The sequence below is a fragment of the Gekko japonicus genome, unplaced genomic scaffold (assembly GCF_001447785.1).
Source record: "Gekko japonicus isolate JY-2015 unplaced genomic scaffold, Gekko_japonicus_V1.1 scaffold875, whole genome shotgun sequence".
NCBI classification, from domain to species: Eukaryota; Metazoa; Chordata; class Lepidosauria; order Squamata; family Gekkonidae; genus Gekko; species Gekko japonicus.
The window spans coordinates 297,105-317,555 of record NW_015169200.1 but is presented as its reverse complement, the minus strand read 5'-3'; the positions used below and the strand labels follow the sequence as shown (position 1 = coordinate 317,555).

General features: G+C 48.0%; 1 protein-coding gene across 3 annotated transcripts in view; it reads right to left on the bottom strand.

Annotated features, from left to right (window-relative positions):
- Positions 1 to 20,451, bottom strand: part of GRB7 (growth factor receptor bound protein 7) — a 135,877-nt gene that overhangs the window by 36,459 nt on the left and 78,967 nt on the right. For all 3 annotated transcript variants that reach the window (XM_015416335.1, XM_015416336.1, XM_015416337.1), the window contains 2 exons: positions 9,160 to 9,355; positions 3,973 to 4,120 (listed from right to left, as the gene is read on the bottom strand). In XM_015416335.1, the coding sequence (XP_015271821.1) occupies positions 3,973 to 4,120; positions 9,160 to 9,355 (344 nt within the window). The remainder of the gene's footprint in view (positions 1 to 3,972; positions 4,121 to 9,159; positions 9,356 to 20,451) is intronic.

The window sequence follows — 20,451 nt, the reverse complement described above, 5'->3', positions numbered from 1 at the left end:
CATTGTTGCAACCAGGTTAAACATACCGCATCATGGTATAATCTAAAGTTTGGTAACTGAAGTCCACCTCTTTCTTTTGCATCACACAGAATCTTCATTTTAATCCGTGGTTTCCTCCTGGCCCAAACAAACTTCGAGATTTCTCTTTGCCACAAATTAAATACCTTCACATCCCTCACTATTGGGATTGTCTGAAATAAAAACATCAACCGAGGTAAAATGTTCATTTTAACCACTGAAATTCTTCCCATCAATGACAAATTCAAGGTATTCCATTTCTTGATATCCTGTTGTATTTTAGGCCAGAGTTTGTCATAGTTATTCTTGTAAAGGTCTATGTTTTTCATTGTCAAATCAATACCTAAATATTTAGTCCTTTTCACTACTTCACATTGTGTCGATCTCTGTAGCTCCTCTTGTTTCTTTCCAGTCATATTTTTACACATCACCTTGGATTTGTCTTTGTTAACGTAAAAACCTGCTAGATCTCCAAACTCTTTTATGTTCTCCATTAGCAATGGCAAGTTCCATACAGGGTCTTCAACCATAAACATTACATCGTCCGCAAATGCTCTATATTTATAAGAAAAACCTTTATTGGTTAAACCTTTGATTTCTCTATCTTCCCTGATTTGTCTCAACAGTACTTCGAGTATCCATATAAATAGTAACGGGGACAAGGGACAACCCTGCCTCGTCTCCTTCTGTACTTTAAAGTATTCTGTCATTTCAGTATTAATTTAAATTGTCAAATGATTTTTCTGCGTCTACAAAAAAGAAACCAACTTCTTTTTCCGGGTGTTTGTCATAATATTCAATTGCGTCAATCACCACTCTCATATTGTCTTTTATCTGTCTATTGGGCAAAAAACCTGCTTGTTCTTCTTCAATTACATCCTGTAAATATATCTTAAGTCTTTCCGAAATAATTTTCGCAAACAGTTTGTAATCATTGTTCAGAAGAGAGATTGGTCTATAATTTTTCACATTTATTAGATCTTGTGTTTCTTTGGGGATAAGCGAAATTGTAGCTTCTTTCCATGATTCTGGTATTTTCTTCGTGTCTCTTATTTCATTTGTCAAAAGTTCAAAGATTGGGACTAGCTCCTCTTTAAATTTCTTATAAAATTTTGCAGTAAACCCATCTGGTCCTGGAGCTTTCCCTAACTTTGCCTCCTGAATTGCCTTGTTTAGCATTACTTTAAAGTTCTCTGATATTTTTTGCATATTCATTTTGTCCAGATATTTCTTTATTTTCTCCTTATCTATTAACTTCTTTCCAAAAAGGTTTGCATAATATTTAAAAAATGCTCTCTTTATTCCATTATTGTCCACAATTTCTTTTCCCCCATCAACTATTTTACTTATAATTTTATTCTCCCACCTTTTTTTCAATTGCCATGCCAAAGATTTTCCCGGCTTATTTGCCCCTTCAAAAGATTTCTGTTGCAGCTTCTTCAGGTTCCAATAAATTTCTTGGTTCATTAGTGTATTCAGTTGTACTTGTAGAATTTGAATTTCTCTAATTATTTTCTTTTCCCCCGGCCTTTTCTTTAATTCTTTCTCTTTTACTCGGATTTTTTCCAACACCATAGTTTGCTGTTCCAGTCTCTTTTTTCGTTCACTGCTGTTCAAAGATATTAATAGTCCTCTCATTACTGCTTTATATGCGTCCCATACTGTTTGAATCTGCATATCTTGGGTCATATTTGTTTGAAAAAACTGTGTGGTTTCACTACTTATAATATCTACAATCTTTTGTTGACCCAACAAATCCTCGTTCAGTCGCCATCTAGGTTTTTTCTTCCTTCTTTTGATATCCATAATATTGGAGTATGGTCTGAGTTCACTTTCGGCATAATTTCCACTTTCTGCGTTTTTAAAGCTAAGTCACCAGTCGCCCATATCATGTCGATCCTTGAAAAAGAATCATGTCTGTTTGAGTAAAATGTAAAGTCTTTGCACCTTGGTGTTTAGTCATGCCGGCCACATGACCACAGAAATGTCTTCGGACAGCGCTGGCTCTTCGGCTTGGAAATGGAGATGACCACCGCAACCCTAGAGTCGAATTCGACTGGCTTTCGAGCAAGGGAACCTTTACCTTTACCTATTGTTTTATATAAAACACCAAATGTATGCTCTCCTGTCTTTCAATAGGTTTTGGGCGCCAGCTGACGCTGGTGAAGACCGGGGGGGTGGGGGCGGGGGGGCTATAACATTTCAATTATTTTATTATTGCAATTATTATTGCCACTTTCTCTCCATGAGACAACAGCTCTGACAGAACTACGGCTTGCCCAAGGTCATCCAGCAGCTGCAAGTGGAGGCGTGGGGAATCAAACCCGGTTCTCCCAGATTAGAGTCCGCGCACTTAACCACTATACCAAACTGGCTCAAGTTTGGCTGTCGGAGTTCAAGAACGGAAGTTCTGTGCAATGAGAGAAATGTGCCGTCTGGACGGCTGAGAAACATGCGCTTAGAATGTAACTTCCCCGGACACAAACAGGCAGCACAAAGGGCTCCCTGGTCTCTAAACTGGCTAATCTGGGTCATGCTTTTTGTTTATGCCACGTGCCCGACGAACATCTCTTGTTTTCCTCCCTCAGAGAGTGGAGGGGGTGGGTGAGGCATCCCGCGCTGTGCCCTGAGAGGCATCAGGCGGCCGCTGGAAGCTTCCTGTCCCCGTAATTGCAGGCTCTCAGGGGAGGCCCACAGGCCGGCCAAACAAAACCTGGGAGCCTTGGCAATGGTCCCCATGGCAACCGGCCTCACCCTCCCATGCCCGGCAAGCTTGGATCCTTCAGTGGTAATTCTAAGGTTCTTTGGCCCCTTGCTGGGATCAGGGCTGTGGGGAGGGAGAGGCGAGGAGGAGCCTCCGGGTACTTTAGTGTAGTGTATTCAAAGCTGCCTTGAATGCATGATACGTTGTGAAACATCTAATTTACCAAACCCGCCAGGGGTCATTTCGTAGAAAAAGAGGTGCAGGAGCTCATTAGCATAACTCATTCGCATAACTTATTTCCACAGGGCATTTTTGTAGATAAAGCCCAACAGGAACTCATTAACATAACAGGCCACACCCAACAGCAGAAACTCATTAGCATATTAGGCCATACCCCTGACAGCACAGCTCATTAGCATATTAGGCCACACACCCATGCCTTCCCTTGGCTTGTCCGGGTGACCCGCGACCGGGGAAGGCACGGGGCAGCATTTAAAGGCCTCCCCGATCCTTCCAGGGGGCCCCCTGGCCCACCCGCCTCAAGAATCGCCCGGGGGGGGGTTTGCTCCCCAGGCCTTCTCTCTGTAGCCACGCATGCAGAGGTTTTGGCTGCAGTGGGCGTGGTCAACTCTGAAGCCAGCCGGAACTCCATTCCTGTGCGTTCCTGCCCCAAAATAGCCCTGAATTTGGCACAGGTAACAGGTGGCTCTGTTCATCCAGCCCTATCCCACTAAACTTCTTTGAGCAAGGCACAATTGCACCCGGCAGATATCTTGCAGGGATAACTCTCACTGGGGCGGGTCCAACATGTCAAGCCCCTACCTACCCCTGATCCGGGGTTGGCACCTGGAGATCTCCCGCTATGACACTTGGTCCCCAGAGGAGGAAATGGCTGCTTCAGAGGGTGGACTCTATGGCACTGTACATCGCTGAGGCCCCTCCCCTCCCCAAACCCCGCCCTCCCCAGGCTCCACCCCCTCAAATCTCCAGGTATTTCCCCACCCCAGAGCTGGCTGCCCTACCCTGCCCCTCAAAGATCTGCAACATCAAGGAAAGGCATTACCCTTCTGGAAAGGCCCTTGGATCGCCTGTGTGTTTCACAGGCTCCAGCGTGAAACCCCCACCCCACCCACTCACCCCCGGTGCCGGGGGGGGGAATTCAGTTCCAGAGCAAAGTCCCACTGAACCCAAGTTCGAATGGCGCCCTGACCCGATTTCTGCCCGACCCAAACGCAAATGAATGTACATACGTGAGAGCCGCCTTCTCGCTGCGAGCCTGACCCCAGGGAGGAGTTGCTCAGGATGGGCGAATTGGAGGGGCTGCAGAGTTCTGGGAAGGGGTTTGGAATGGAGGGCAGCGACAACGCCCGGGGCTCCTCCTCCTCCTCCTTTGGCTTTCTAGGGGAGAAGAAGGACATCCGGAAGATCATCAGAGAGGGAGAGGGAGCGGGTGCGGCGGGCTTTCTAGGTTGGCACGTAAGGAGACAGGACGCTTCCGCTAGCGCAGTGGTGGCGAACCTACGGCACGGGTGCCAGAGGTGGCACTCAGAGCCCTCTCTGTGGGCACGCGTGCCATCGCCCCAGCCAGGCCCAGACCATCATTCAAGTGTCGAATTCTCTGCCAAATAATTTTAAGTCAATGAAAGCATTTGGGATTGCTTTCCTTACTTTGTTTGGATCCTCTTAAGTTAATGTAGGAGTCGTTTTTTCTAAAGTAAAGCCTCAGTATTCAGGTTAGATTGCCGTGTTGGCACTTTGCAATCAATAAGTGGGTTTTGGGTCGCAGTTTGGGCACGCGGTCTCTAAAGGGTTCGCCATCACTGCGCTAGAGATTCAGGGTTCTGCGTCCTCTGCACAAAAAAGAGCAAACGTTCTGCGGCCGGGCAACCGTTCTGTACCAACCGTGCTGTACCCCCCATGAGGAATCTGAATGAATTACGGAAGGATGCTTCCTTTCTCTCGTTTTGCAGACTCTACTCTGGGTTCTGTTACTTGGGGTGGTGAACAGAGAGCTGAGCGAAGAGCACTGAAGACTCACCCCCTGGCCGTGAGGCATCTCACCAACATGACTCTCTGAGATTCCAGCAAGCCCACCCACCGAAAAGTACAACTTGGCCGTAATGCTGGGGTCCAAGACAGTGTTCCCTCTAAGCTGAGTCAGTGTGAGCTAGCTCACAGTTTTTTAGCCTCCGGCTCAGACATTTTTTGTCTTAGCTCAGGAAGGAGGGCTCCAGAGCAAACTAATTTATGCAGCAGCCAAATTGCCCGCTCACAACTTTAGTGCCAGGAGCTCATAAAGTAAAATTTTTGCTCACAAGACTCCACAGCTTAGAGGGAACATTGGTCCAAGACCTTGTTTTTAAAAAACAGACCACAGATTCCCAAGAAGGTGAACTCCGCACCAAAGTGCTTCTTGCACTCTTCTTTACCACCCCAGAGTCACAACATACTCGCTCCCCTGCCTGTGGCTGAAGATGTGGGTGGCCGTGTCAGATCGATACTCCCTGCTGCAATTGGCTCTGTGCTCACTTGCAGAGGTTTCTTGGCCACCACTGCACTTGGCAGCCTTGCTCCGCTCCATTTTGCCACAACGCCGCGAGCTGATCAGTACCCCCGCACTCTTTGCCTTTTCCTCCTAATGCATATTTCATGCAGGGGGTTAGTCTGGAATCCTGCCTGACGGACAGGGGTCATTTCCTAGAAAAAGAGGTGCAGGAGCTCATTTGCATAACTCATTTGCATGTACCACACCCCCTGGCAAAGGGCAGGCATGTTTAAAATTAGTTAAGGCATATGCAAATGAGTTTAAATCCCTCCCCTCCCTGAGTCTCTCCGCAAAAGCTCAGGGGAAAAGGGCCCATGTCTGCCCACCTCCCCAACCAACCTGCCGTGGCGGGCTAGCTGGAGAAGGGAAGGACAGGGCAGGAGACATGTCTGGCTTCCCTGCCCAATCTTCCCCAGGTGCCAAGGATTTAAATCACCCCCCCCCCCGAGTCTCTCCACCAGCGGCTGGGAAAGGCCGAGGGGAGGGGCCTGGGCTCTTTACTGCCGGAGCGCCACTCCGCGGTACTCCAGCAAGAAATGACCCCTGCTGACAGACAACACTCTGGATATGCGTGTAGCTGTGACCGGTGCCAGGCTCCGAGTGGTACCTGGGGATCCCCTGGAATCACAGCTCAACTCCAGACCACAGAGACTGGTTCCCCTCGAGAAAATGGATGCTTTGGAGGGCGGACTCTGTGCCATTGTGTCCCACTGAGGTCCCTGCCCCCCCAGGCTCCACCCCCAAATCCCCAGGAGTTTCCCAATGTGGACCTGGCAACCCTACCTGCCCATCCCTCGCCGGTGGCCGGGGGGACCTGGCAGCCCTAAGTGGGGGTAAGGAGGGCTGTGCGGGAATGGAGCTACAGAGGGAGCTGAACAAACAGCAGCTCTGGGGAGGCAGTCTGCATCTGGAAAATTGCGGAGAAGGGAATGGGTTAAACCCTCCCCCCCATGCCAATCTGATTTCTGTCCCTCCCCCCGTTGCTTTTCTCTTAAAAATGAACAAAAATGGCAATCGCCTCTCCCTGCATCTTTTTTTGGCTCTTACTGGGGCAGCTCGGATCCCTGTGATCTTGCAACGAATCCGTGCGAACCAGAAGGGTTAAGCTGACCATATATATTATAAAAGTGCAGAATTTATTAAGGCGTACACATATTAAAATATATTCGGGTTAAAATTTTTTTTCAAGTATCAGACTAATAAAAGCATATCAAATGTAAATACACATGATGGGTATACACTTTCCAACTGAAGACCAAACGCGTTTCGGCCTCAAAGGGCCTTCCTCAGTGGTCACTATACAACATAGTATAGACACACATTCAAACATATGTATACAAGATCTTTAGTACACTTATATAAAGACCAGATGTTGTATCCTGAAATTATAAAAATAGAGGGGGGGAAAGAGAGGAAAAGAAACTCAAATTAATGATGGGCCATAGGTATAGGTAATTGGAATGAATATGGCTATACCTATGGCCCGTCATTAATACCAGCAACACAATTGCAAACATATAAGGTAATTCACGTTTGGTCTTCAATTGGAAAGTGTTGACCCATCATGTGTATTTATATTTGATATGCTTTTATTAGTCTGATACGTGGAAAAAAATGTTTAACCCGAATATATTTTAATATGTGTACACCGTAATAAATTTTGTACTTTTATAATATATGTGGTCAGCTTAACCCTTCTGGTTCGCAGTGTTATCTTGGGTTGAGTCCCCACCCCCTTTTTTTCCAGTTCTTGCAACTAATCAGGCCAGCGTGAGGATGAAACGACACCGGGCATTTCCCACCTAGGGAAGTATGGATGGACGAATCCCCCTCTGCTGAACTATCCCCCTCTTCTTATTGAAACTCTTTTTTCCCCTCCCTTGCAAATTCCTCAGATGTTTTCACCTGTGAAGGAGCCACCAAATTGGTGACAGGTCTTGCTTGAAGCAACATTTTGCAAAGGCTCCACTGGATGAGGATGTCCCCACGGGGCCCTCCCTCTTCAGCAGTTCGAGAGCTGCAGGCCCATTCAAGAACCTCCCTGTCCTAAAGGGGCACTTCCTATACGACCCAGGAGGAGCAGTCTCCTTTGTGGACGGAGAGGAGGTGCACCAGCCCTAAGAAGAACTCTGGAATTTCAACAGGAGCGGAATCGAGAAACCCAGTCCCCGATTACGTAGGAGAAATGCTGCAAATAGCAGGCCAGTATTTATTTACGTCATTTATACCTTGCCTTTTCTCCCCAGTGGGGACCCAAAGCAGCTTACATCATTCTCCTCTCCTCCCTTTCATCCTCACAACGACCCTGTGAGGTAGATCAAGATGGGCAGCCGTGTTAGTCTGTCTGTAGCAGCAGAAAAGAGCAAGAGTCCAGGAGCACCTGAAAGGCTGACACAATCTGTGGCAGGGGAGGGGCTTTCCCGAGTGACTGCTCACTTCTTCAGATATCACGAAAGCTGTGGAAGTTTGAGCGACGGTCTTGGGACAGTCACTCTCACTGTCTCGGCCCCGCCTACCTCTTAGGGTCAGTATGAGGATAAAATGGCGAAGGGAGAACCATGGGAGAGCCACATTTCCTGGGGTGTATAAAACTGTACCCGAAAGACAGATTAGACTCCCCGAATCCCCACCTCCTCTCCCTGCTTTCAGGAAGAGCGTGAACGAGGCCTTCTGACAATGATTGGTTTACCTACAGTGGAACCTTGAACAGAATCAGAGGAGTCAGCCATGTCAGTCTGCTGCTGCTGCTGCAAAATAGTAAAAAGCCCAGGAGCACCTTTAAGTCTAACAAACGTTATTGTAGCATAAGCTTTCGAGAAACACAGCTCTCTTCGTCAGAGGCCTCTGACGAAGAGAGCTGTGTTTCTCGAAAGCTTATGCTACAATAACGTTTGTTAGTCTTAAAGGTGTTCCTGGGTTTTTTACTGTCTTAAACAGAATTTGTTGTTGTTCAGTCACACAGTCGAGTCCGACTCTCCGCGACCCCATGGACCAGATCACGCCAGGCCTTCCGGTCTTCCGCTGTCCTCTGAAGTTCACTCAATTTCATGTTCGTTGCATCTATGACACTGTCTAACCATCTCATCCTTTGCCGTCCCCGTCTTCTTTGACCTTCAGTCTTTCCCAGAATCAGGGTCTGCTTCTCCAGGGACTGCTCCCTTCTCATTGGGTGGCCAAAGTCTTTGAGCTTCAGTTTCATTATCGGGTACCTTCTAATTCCGCTGATTTCAGTGGGCAGAGAAGGGCGTAACCTTGCTCAGGTTTGCACTGCAATTTTATTTTGTTTTATGTTTTAAACCACTGCCAGCATTGACGGTCTGTACACCAAGATATTTATGCGAGAGTCTCTCTTTGTGTGGTGATTGGGGGGGGGGGGATGTTTTCTCAGTAATGGAAATGAATGCTAAGAGAATTCACTTCTGCACGAGAACCGGCTCACTTCACACGAGCACCGGCTCACATTAAGCTGTGCCCACTGTACTTTGCAGAGATACATCCTTCATCCGTGCCCTGAGCTCTGCCCGGGCACTGAACCCAGGTTCTGGGCTGAATCGTGATAAGGATGAAACCCTGATGCCAGAACCATTTCCCACGTCTTCGTCTGAAGCAAAAGAGGCCTCCTGCTCCCTGGAGGGGACCACTGGCCGCTAATGTTCAAAGCCGTGGAGACTTGTGAGCAAAAATTCTACTTTGTGAGCTACTGGGCATTAAAGTTGTGAGTGAGCCACTTGGCTACTGCATACGTTAGTTTGCTCTGGAGGCATCCTTCCTGAGCTAAGACAGAAATGTGTGAACCGGAGGCTAAGAAACTGTGAGCTGGCTCACACTAATTCAGCTTAGAGGGAACACTGCTGGCCGCCCCCTGCCCTGCTCCGCCCCCACGGCCACGTACCTATTGCTTTGGATGAGCAGGGGCTGAGAACGCTTGACGGTGTCGGCCCCTGTCAGAAGGCTGGCTTGCTCGCTGTTGGAGACGAGGCTGCCATTGGGAAGGGCCCTGAGACGATCGGAATCCGGACCCTCCTCGTAAACGTTGTCCAGGGTGTTGTTGACGTTGTTTTGGAGAGTGCCCAGGTCCATGTCATTATCTGTGGTGAAGGAGGAGAGAGAACAGGGAAGGTCATTTCCCCCCAACTGTTGCCTTGCTGGCTTCCCCATATCCAACGGCCCTTTCGTTTCACTCGAGTGCGAACGGCGCAGAATCAGAGTCTGTGCATCTGTGCATCTGATGTACTGAATCCGGCGGGAGAGTAGCCGAGATCCCGGTTTAAAGGAGACATGGAGTGCATGAAATATCAAGCAGTAGAAACTGTCCGGCCTACTTGCGTCAGATTCAAACCAGGCCTTGGCCTCTCTTTGCTGAATTTCCTGCTCCCCCCCCCCCCACCCCGTGGTATTTATGCCGAACTCTATGCCTCCTGGAAGGAGATGTGGTGGCTCAAGTGGTTAAGACGTGGAAGGTCGGTAGTTCTGCAGTCAAGGGAACGGTTTTGGAATTCAGGCAGCCCGTAGACTCGTGGGAGGAGGGCCCTCAGTAGGATTACCATCTCTGGGGAAGGAAATACCTGGAGATTCCCGGGGTGGAGCCTGGGGAGGACAGGGTTTGGAGAAGGAAGGGACCTCAGGAGGCCACAGGCTCTGCCTTCCAAAGCAGCCATTTTCTCCAGGTGAATTGAACTCTGTCACTTGGAGATCTTGGGCTGCCTTTGTCGCAAATCCGGAAGCAGCAGCTAGTGCAGAATGCTGCGGCCAGGCTGTTGATGGGTTTCTCAAGGAGGGACCACATTCAGCCTGTGCTGAAAGCGCTGCACTGGCTGCCGATAGCATACCGGATTTGCTTCAAAGTGCTGGTCTTGACCTTTAAAGCCCTTTATGGCCAGGGTCCAGCCTACCTGAGGGACCGCCTTTCTTCATATGTTCCCCCAAGGGCACTACGGTCGGGGGGGGGTGTCATCTCCTGGAAATTCCAGGCCCTAGAGATGTTAAATTTGCGGTGACCAGGACCAGGACCAGGGCATTTTCGGTGGCGGCTCCTACCTGGTGGAAGGAGCTCCCGGAAGAGATCCGGGCCCTGCGGGACCTTTCTCAGTTCCGCAGGGCCTGCAAGACGGACCTCTTCCGCCAGGCCTTTGAGTAGGAGCCGCCGCCACCACTATTCCACCTCCACCTCATATGCACTGTCGCATTACCATCATGATTATCTGGACCCCACTGGGGTAGCGAGGCATCCGGGCAGGGATTGGATGGCAAGATCTCAAGACATTACCATGGAGGTTAAGATCTACCCATCTTTGCTAAATCTGTATTGTAAATTTGTTACTGTTACTGTATTTTATTGTAATGTATTGTTTTTATCATGTGTTTTATTGTTATAACCTGGCACATAGTGCCCTTGTCAGCCGCCCTGAGCCTTCGGGGTAGGGCGGGATATAAATCTAAATCTAAATAAATAAATTAAATAAATAAATCTGTGGTAACAGCAGGAGATCTCCAGGCGCCACCTGGAGGCTGGTACCCTCACCAACAGGCAAGATGCCCCCTAGTGGCCCCCTCCCCACTGCTGGGTACCTCTTCTCATTACACAGCTTGCTTGTCCAGACAGCCAGTGGGCCAGACAGCAAGCGGGTGAGGGAGGGAGGGAGGGAGGGGCACTGCAGCCTCCTCCCTTTTAGACCCACCTGGACGACAGGTGTGACACACACACACACACACACACACACTCACAACCGCACATAACACTGGGGAATTAAAATCCTAGGGTTGCCAACACCCCGATGAGGGTGAGTCCCCCCCCCCCGATTTTGGGGCTCCCAATCTGCTGCTGGCCCGCCCCCTGGGGGGCGTGGAGCCCCGCACACAAAGACCCCCACCATGCCCGGTGTGCTCAGCGTGATGATGTCACCTGGAGGTGACATTATCATGGCGGGCACGTCACATGGGGGACGCCCTAGCACAGGGGTGTCGAACTCATTTGTTATGAGGGCCAGATCTGACATAAATGAGACCTTGTTGGGGCCGGGCCATGCCAGGTAGCGAAGATGTAAACTTTATAAAGGACACAAACACAAAGGGTTGTTTTTTTACTTAAAATAAAAACATGCTTAAAAAACATTAGCACTCCTGCACTATTTTGTTTATTTAACAGTATCTGATAACTGACACCTCTTGCTCTGGATCATTGCCTCAAAATGTCTGTGATGCTGCAATCTTGAGTATGCTGTTCAAGCATGTCTCTGTAAGCTGCAAACCTACTTTTGATTTATTTTATTTTATTTTAATCCCTGGAGGGATATTTTTTTATTTTGCAAATACTACAAAAACTACAAAGAAATATTAGGGAAGGGACTACAACTAAGGATAAAGGAAAGCAAACCACACTAAACTAAAACCCCAAGAGGAGGAGATCTTTTCACTGTTAGTAAAAATGTTAGTACAATTAGTTTTAATATCACAATATACTTGTAGAGTTCTTGCTTATAACAATTCATTATTTATATGTTATTTTGTTTGTTGTTATGAGAGAAGTCTCTGATCATCTTCTTATTCATCGCTTCAAAAGGCCATTTTCCAAGTCCTTCTGCCTTTACTTCGGCTTTCTGTCTCTAAAATTGTATACCTACTTTTGATTTATTGACATTCACCACGGAAATCTCATGCCCGGAGTTCTGAGTCTAGGACCCGGGTTAAAACATGAAATGGCTGAGCGAGTGAGAGGGTCTGGCGAAGCAAAGCTATGATGCAGCAGCAGCAGCAGTAGAACTGGAAGCAGGAGACAGCCAGTTCCACTGCGGGCCTGAGGGAAGCCCTCCGGGGGCCTGATCTGGCCCCCGGGCCACATGTTCAACACCCCTGCTCTAGAATTTTTTTACAGTTTTTAACCAGATGCTAGCGCGTCCCCTGTACAACGTGCCCAGCGCGATGACATGACTTCCACGTGATGTCATCATGGTGTGATACCAGAAGACCCTGGGATCAAGCCAGGAGCCCCCTGCCAGCAGACGGCTAATACCTGGCAACCCTATAACACCCCCAAGTACTCAGAGGCCAAGTAGCACAGCACTGTGAGGCAGGGCTCTAGCCTTTCCTCCCGCTCTGTTTTCCTGAGCCGAAATGGCCATGGGAGGGCTGTGCAGGGAGGGCTGGTTCCACCGAAGAGGGCTGGCCAGCAATACTGGCAAAGAAGAGCAGCAAGGAGCCTCAACAGGCCCTTCTGAAGCCTCAGAAGATGACCTTGATGCTGGCCCGGACAGCTGAGGAAGCCCTGTTTGAAGTGGCACGGGAACACCCGAAAGCAGGGGTCCCCAACGTGGTGCCCCATGGGCGCCACGGCACCCGCAGCACCTTTTCTGGAGCCTGCCCAGTGTTTTGAGGAAGCGGGAGGGGGCTTTGGCCCAGCAGGGCTTCTGATGGGCCGTTTGAGATCTGATTGGCTGTGTAGGTAGATGTTAAAGCATTTCTTTGGCAATAGCAGCGCAAGGATCTTCACTGCACGACTGAGATAAGACGTGTGCATGCATGGAAATGTTTTTAAACAGTATGTTCATTGAGTCCAGTGCAGTGTTCCCTTTAAGCTGAGTTAGTGTGAGCCAGCTCACAGTTTTTTAGCCTCCAGCTCACACACTTTTGCCTTGGCTCAGGAAGGAGGGCTCCAGAGCTAACTGATTTATGCAGTAGCCCAGTCACTGGCTCACAACTTTAAACCCAGTAACTCACAAAGCAGAATTTTTGCTCACAAGACTCCACAGCTTAGAGGGAACATTGGTCCAGTGGCACTTTTAAAACCAACAAAGTTTTATACAAATTGTAAGTTTTCGTGTGCAAAGCACACTTCTTCAGACAAATGCAATAAAACCTCCTCAAGGGTTATTTACAGGGAGGGAGGAGGAGGAGGAGGAGGAGGAGGAGGTTGGATTTATTACCCAAAAGAGTCTCAAAGTGGCTTACAATCTCCTTTCCTTCCCCTCCCTGCAGCAGACACCCCGTGAGGTAGGTGGGGCTGAGAGAGCTCTTTCCAGAAATGCCCTTGAGAGAACAGCTGTGAAGGAACTTGTGACTGACCCAAGGTCACACCAGCAGCTGCATGTGGAGGGGTGGAGAATCAAACCCAGTTCTCCCAGATTAGAGTCTGTGCTCCTAACCACTACACCAAACTGGCTCTCAGAGGGTAGGGGACAGTTGTTAGGAGGGGGCCACTCAGAGCCAAGATGCATATGCGGAGCTGAAATTGGATCAGGTGGCCAGTAAGACCAATTAGCACGTAAATACAAGAGTTAACAAAAAGATATGAGAATGAAGCTAGAGTCCAGCAGTACCCCCCAAGACAAACCAAGCTCAACCCTGTGTAGATGGGAGAAGGTAAAGGTAAAGGTCTCCCTTGCTCGAAAGCCAGTCGAGTCCAACTCTAGGGTTGCGGTGCTCATCTCCGTTTCAAAGCCGAAGAGCCAGCGCTGTCCGGAGACGTTTTCCGTGGCCATGTGGCCGGCACGACTAAACACCAAGGCGCACGGAACGCTGTTCCCTTCCCACCGAAGTGGTCCCTATTGATCTACGTGCAATTTCTTGCTTTCGAACTGCTAGGTAGATGGGAGAACATCCTGTTAAAACAGAGCTTCTGTCTGAAACACAGGAAGAGTTTCATAGTTATGCAAGACCTCACTCTCCAACCTTCTGTAGTTGGCGCCACCTTCTTTGGAAGCTGTTTTGTCATTGCCCCCCCTCCCCCGCACCTTGTGTCAGAATTCCAACAATGCCCACAAGCTCAGGAAGGTAGGGGACCCATGCGTTAAAGGATAATCCAAAATGAGCCATTTTTTTTTTTAAAAAAGAGCCGCTACAGAGAAGATTCTCAGGCAGACAAACTCCCCGGGGTCAAAGTTCTGCAAGCCTTGGAGTGTGCAGACTTTCACTGATTAAGTCAGTCATCAATTTCAGATACTAAAAGCACAATTCCACAACATCAATAAGTAACCCTGCGGTTTGTAACAACTCCTATTCCTTGATCACGGATGATATTTTAGATCGTCCGGGATAATTAACCACATACGGACTCTACAGCCTTTGCAACTCCTTCTTGGTCACAGGCCGGTGCCTCGACCTTTAGGTGCCTTGAGTTCTGTGAGGGCAGGGCTGCCCGGTCGGTCTTCACAAGAGAACAGTCTTCTCTCTTATTCTTTTTAGCAGCTCTTATCTTCAAAGCCTGGTTTGTCTCCTCTCACCACTAGACGCCAGGTGCCAGATGACCTGGCTCATCTCAATATCTGAGACAGCTTCATTAATGATTTCTTGACTTGTAGCCAGGAATTAGGGTATAAGACGAATGACGTATCTCGTCTCGAGGTCTGGCCAAGTTTCGCTGTGTGCGTGTGTGTTCGAGGCCCATTGGATGGGAGCTCAAGCTGCTATTATTAAAATCTCCTTGTAAGCAAATATGGATCTTGCACACTGAGGGCTGCCAAATACCCCCGGGGGGCGGAATTCCCCCTGCTTTGGAGCCCCGATTTCCCCTCAAATGGCTGTCACAGGGAAGTGACGTGCATGCGGGGGTGGGGTTTCCCCCGGGCCCCGATTCCGCGGGGGCGGAAATCGGGGATCCAAAGCGGGGGGCTTTGTACATCTCTAATCTAACAATCCCACTTTATCGGCGGGTTTTTATGCTAGCGAGATTCAATCTTTTCCCCTCAGCTGTTGTTTTAGGCAGATATAGGGGGCATACCCTATAGGGACAGAACTTGCGATTGCCTCTATAGTGAACCTGATTCAGTTGCTCATATCCTTCTACGTTGTCCTCATTATTCTACTATGCGTAGCTATCTGATTAGTCCCCACTTACCTACCACAAGGAATCCGACTGACAACGACCTTAAAATTTTATTGTCTGATAAGTTCTCGGCAACTACTTTGTCTGTTGCCGAACTCTTAGACTATGTTTGGAGGCTTAGGGTAAGGGCGTACAAGTCCGAACCCCCTTGTATTTTTTAGAATTGTTATATTCTCAACTGAGTTTATTATTTCCGAGAAGTTTAAAAACGATCCCTCGTTGGTGCAGCTTGGTGTAATTTCGTTCTATTTTTATTTGTTTCATTGCTGTGTTATGCCAATAAAGAACAACAGGACAGATTGGCTAACCCAAGGTGGCTGAAGCAGCAAGAGCCCTTTCGAGGCGTTTGGTTTTGGCATTTCAGCTGTCTATTAATGGGAACCCTCTCGATAGGTACAGGTAAGCCTCTGCTATGGACATACAGCTCTGGAACGCCTGAGCATATTGTCTCGAAAATTTGGTGTTCTGCTCATGGGTACTGGAACTGTATGCAAACTGAAAATATACGGCATCTCATGTTCAACGAAAACAGTGGCCACACATACCGGGAGGATCACACTTGACGAGTGCTCCTGTCACGCATGGTTGGAGTGCCAAAATCGAATACCTGAAAGGGACTAAGGGCTCTTCCAGACTCTTAAAGATTAACGGATTAACTGCGCCAATCGGCTTTCTTAGGCACGAATGCATCCATAGTGAGACGGTCACCTCATTAAAGAAATCTAATGTAATGCATCATGATTGTTATAGGGACAAAGAATACAAAAAGATTGCTGCTAAAGTTCACTGAAATATACAAAAGATGTTCAGTAGAAAATTCAACTTTTCATGATGTTATTTAATTTTTGTTTCAAACAGGTGCCAACAAGATGCACAGCACAGGAACAGGACGAACACTTCTCGAGTGTATCTGCGTTCGTTTCGAGATATATTCTTTATCAAACTTCACTTTTCAATGATCTTCACACAGTTTAAATGATCTCCACACAGTTTAAATCACCACAAGGGTATCCATACATTCAAATTGGCTCACAAGGCTCCTATACACAAAAGTTCTTTCCCATCGACAACAACATGAAAAGTTGAATTTTCTACTGAACATCTTTTGTTATAGGGACAAAACCTGAAGGGAAGCACTGCCTTTTGTTCTTAGATGATAATACTGTCCCCTAAATCGGCACCACCCTAGGAGAGGCACGCCCTATCGTGTGAGAGAGGAGGAGGGATGCCTCTCTTAAGGTAGAGATGGCCACCTGTGTTATAGGGTTGCCAACCTCCAGGTGGCTCCTGGAGATCTCCCGCTATTACAATTGATCCCCAGGCAACCAAGACCCACCCCCCTGGAGAAGATGGCTGTCTCGTGGACTCTCTGGCAGGGTACCCAGCGGAGGTCCCTCCCCTCCCTAAGCCCCACCCTCCCCAGGGTCCACTCCCAAAATCACCAGGTATTTCCCAAGCCAGAGCTGGCAACCAACGGCACGGAACATAATGTGAAAGCTTGCTGCCCCCTTTGACATCAATCGAGTGATCTGATTTAAGAAACGCTGCCAATCAGTCCACTAAATAGCTCTGGGGGATAATTTTGCCAGTTTGGTGCAGTGGTTCAGTGCACAGACTCTAATCTGGGAGAACCGGGTTTGATTCCCCACTCCTCCACTTGCACCTGGCTGGATGACCTTGGGCAAGCCGTAGTTCTGAAAAGAGCTGTCCTTGAGAAAGAGCAGTTTCTGTCAGAGCTCTCTCAGCCCATCTACCTCACAAGGTGTCTGTTGTGGGGAGGGGAAGGGAAATGCTGATTGCCACTTTGGGGTCAGGAAGCAATTGATCTCCAGATCAGTTTGGCTGGGGATCCTGGAAGGTTTTTTTGTCAACTTCTGGGCATGGAACAGAGGTCACAGGGGGGGGAGGTATTTGTGAATTTCCCCCATTGTGCAGGGGGTTGGACTAGATGACCTTGGAGGTCCCTTCTGACTCTACAATTCTATGCTCTGCCTCTGAGCCAGGGCCCCTCCGTATAGTCATGCAGGATCAACCAGCCGATGGATGTAGGTGTGTTGGAGCACTAGTGGCCTTGCAGCCTTGGATCCAATTTGCATGAAACCACACGCGAGACTTTCGTAACCAGCCGCGTTTCCCCCCGTTTGAATCGTGATCCACAATGAAGGCGTCAGTCTTTCAGACCCGAGTGGGCAAACGGGTGGTTCACGGTCACGTTTCCACCCTCTCACCGGCTTCCAGGGTGACTCAAACCTGGGTTTTCAAATGCTCAGCAATAAAAAATCCACAGTAGGGTTTCACATACACCCCCCCCCTCCACCTGCCCTCCTGAATTCACTGAGAGGCCTGTTGTCTTTGTGAGAAGAATTGGGTGAGATGACTCAGGATTTCTCCCTGGGTCAGAGCCACGGTGGGGCCAGAGGTCACCAAGCAGTTTCGGCGGTGTTTAAAAAGACGCTATCCGAAAGTCACACTTCAGATATGGCCCAGAGCGCATGGCCTAACCACAGTGTCTGTCCGTTGCTCTACTATCTTTGTGAAAGTAAGTCAAAGGGTCACATATATTCTGTGCTATTTAACAAGCAAAAGAAAAATTCTGAGCCAAGGAATTATGCCCCCTATAATATAAAAACTCAGCAAAGCTCACTTAGTTCACACTACTTTTGCTGTCCAGGGCACTGCCCATTTGCTTTCAAGTCTCTCTCTTCCGCCATGAGGACTAGAAACTTAGTTGGCTGGCTTCTGCTCCCAATCCCAAATGTGGAATCAATAGAACTACTGCAAATATGCAATCAGTGATTGTAATAACAATACTCTTCAAGCGTATACAAAATTACAAAATACACAATAACATTTTTGTTTTTTACAGATGATAAATAGATGGACGAAATTCCCCAGAGTTGGTGTTCCGTTTCGTGACGACTTCTTCACACATCATAAAAAAAGAAGTGCCCTCACAGAGTCACAGACATTTCCAATGGATTCTTCACAATTCCTAAAAGTTTGTAGTGTTCATTCCTGATACATGTCAGACCATAGTATGAATGCAGGCTAATCAGCCTTGTCAGACCATAGTATGAATGCGGGCTAATTGGTCGTCACGAAACGGAACACCAACTCCGGGGAATTTCGTCCATCTATTTATCATCTGTAAAAAACAAAAAAGTTATTGTGTATTTTGTAATTTTGTATACACTTGAAGAGTATTGTTATTACAATCACTGATTGCATATTTGCAGTAGTTCTATTGATTCCAAGTTTATTTATACTGCAACGCCCTACCTGCTTGCCCAATCCCAAACGTAGCACTTGCAGAAACATGGAGCCTTGCAAGCAACCCGACAAAAGTAACAGATCCTACAAGGTGTACGAGACATTTGTGGCACCATTAATAGCCTGAAACAAAGAGAAGACAAACATCCGACCCTTTTGATTTACGGAACGTTTCCCTTCTTCGTTACCTGGAGGCCATTCTTCCTCGCCACAGGTGACTATATTAGTGGCTGTTAACAAGCCGGACATAAACAGCCCCTCCCCGAGATCCTCGCGAGGACAGAGACCACCCGAGAAGATTCAGCGGCCTCTGCAGGGAGAGCTTCCAGTTCATTCCTCTGGGCTTTGGTGAGATGACGTCATGTGGGATCCCCTCTGCACACAAGCGCATCGGCCCTTCACCAAGATGCCATCCAAGGAAGATCATGTCCAGTGAGGACATTCTGGTATCTTATACTCAGGGCTTTTTTTTGTAGAAAAAGCCCAGCAGGAACTCATTAGCATAATAAGGCATACCCAACAGCAGAAACTCATTAGCATATTAGGCCACACTCCTGACAGCACAGCTCATTAGCATATTAGGGCACACCCCACATGTTACCAGAAGTGTGGTCATCCAGCCACACCCACCTTTTGCTTCTTATTCTGTTTACCTTGTTTGTTATCAAAACCCAGGGCCTTTTTTTTGGAGCAGGAACTCCTTTGCATGTTAGGCCACACACCCCTAATGTAGCCAATCCTAATGGGTTTCTGCTGTTGAGTGTGGCCTATTATGTCAAAGAGTTCCTGCTGGGCGTGGCCAACTTGGGAGCCAGCCGGAACTCCGTTCCTGTGCGTTCCTGCCCCAAAATAGCCCTGATTATACTGGAGCAGCATATATTAGCCTAACACGGCTGGGGGCAACTTGCTGGGGAAGTGTTGTGGGATTGCACTGAGGGGGCCTTCTGGGATTAGATGGGTGGCAACCTGGGAGAGGCCCTTATCAGTCGTGGCCCCAAAGCTCTGGAACTCTCTCCCCAGGGAGACTCGCCTGTCCCCTTCTGTTGCCATCTTCCACCAGTGGGTGGAGACTTTTCTGTTTCGTTGGGCATTCCCTCAGTTATCCCTCCTTCCTAAACAACGTTTTATATTTCATATGCATTTTAACTGTTTTATATGTATTTTAACTCTTTTAAAAACTTTTAGAAGTTGTTTTTGTGAGATACATTTGGGGGGCATTTTAGTGGTTTTACAACGCATTTTATCAAGTATGTTTTAAATTGTTAGCCGCTTTGGCACCCTTGCAAGGGCAGAAAGGCAAGATATAAATTTTGGAGGAAGAGGAAGAGAAGGAGGGAAAAGGAGGAGGAGGAGGAAAAGGAGGAGGAGAAGAAGAAGAGGAGGAGGAGGAGCTGGATTTTTACCCCATCCTTCACTCGGAGTCTCAGAGTGGCTTACAATCTCCTTCCCTGTGAGGCAGGTGGGGCTGAGAGAGCTCTGAGAGAACTGTGACTGCCCAAGGTCTCCCAGTTGGCTGCATGTGGAGGAGTGGGGAATCAAACCGGGTTCTCCAGATTAGAATCTGCTGTTCTTAACCACTACACCAAGCCAAATAATAATAATTACATACAAAAATGTCAAAGACATGTTTGTTTGTTTATTTGATTTATAGACCGCCCTTCCCTATGCAGGGCTCAGAGCGGTGAACAACATCTCAATAAATAGTTTTGCAGATCCGATTAGAAAGAATTAAAAACAGTAGAACAGTAACAATTCCAAGTCTATTCAGATGGCGGTTAAGAATCTGTTAAGAATCTGTTGTATCCTACCTCCATAAGGGGAGGAGAAATGGAAGAGGCCAGGCTCAAGGACAGACACAGCAAATGTCCGCAGCCATAGGCCTGGCGGAATATTTTGCAGGCCCTGCAGAAGTGCACTAGGTCCTGCAGGGAAGAGATGTCATTAGACAGAGAGTTCCACCAGGCTGACTCCAGGGATGAAAAGGCCCTGGTTGAGGAAAGAAGAAGAAGAAGAAGAAGAAGAAGAAGAAGAAGAAGAAGAAGAAGAAGAAGAAGAAGAAGAAGAAGAAGAAGAAGAAGAAGAAGAAGAAGAAGAAGA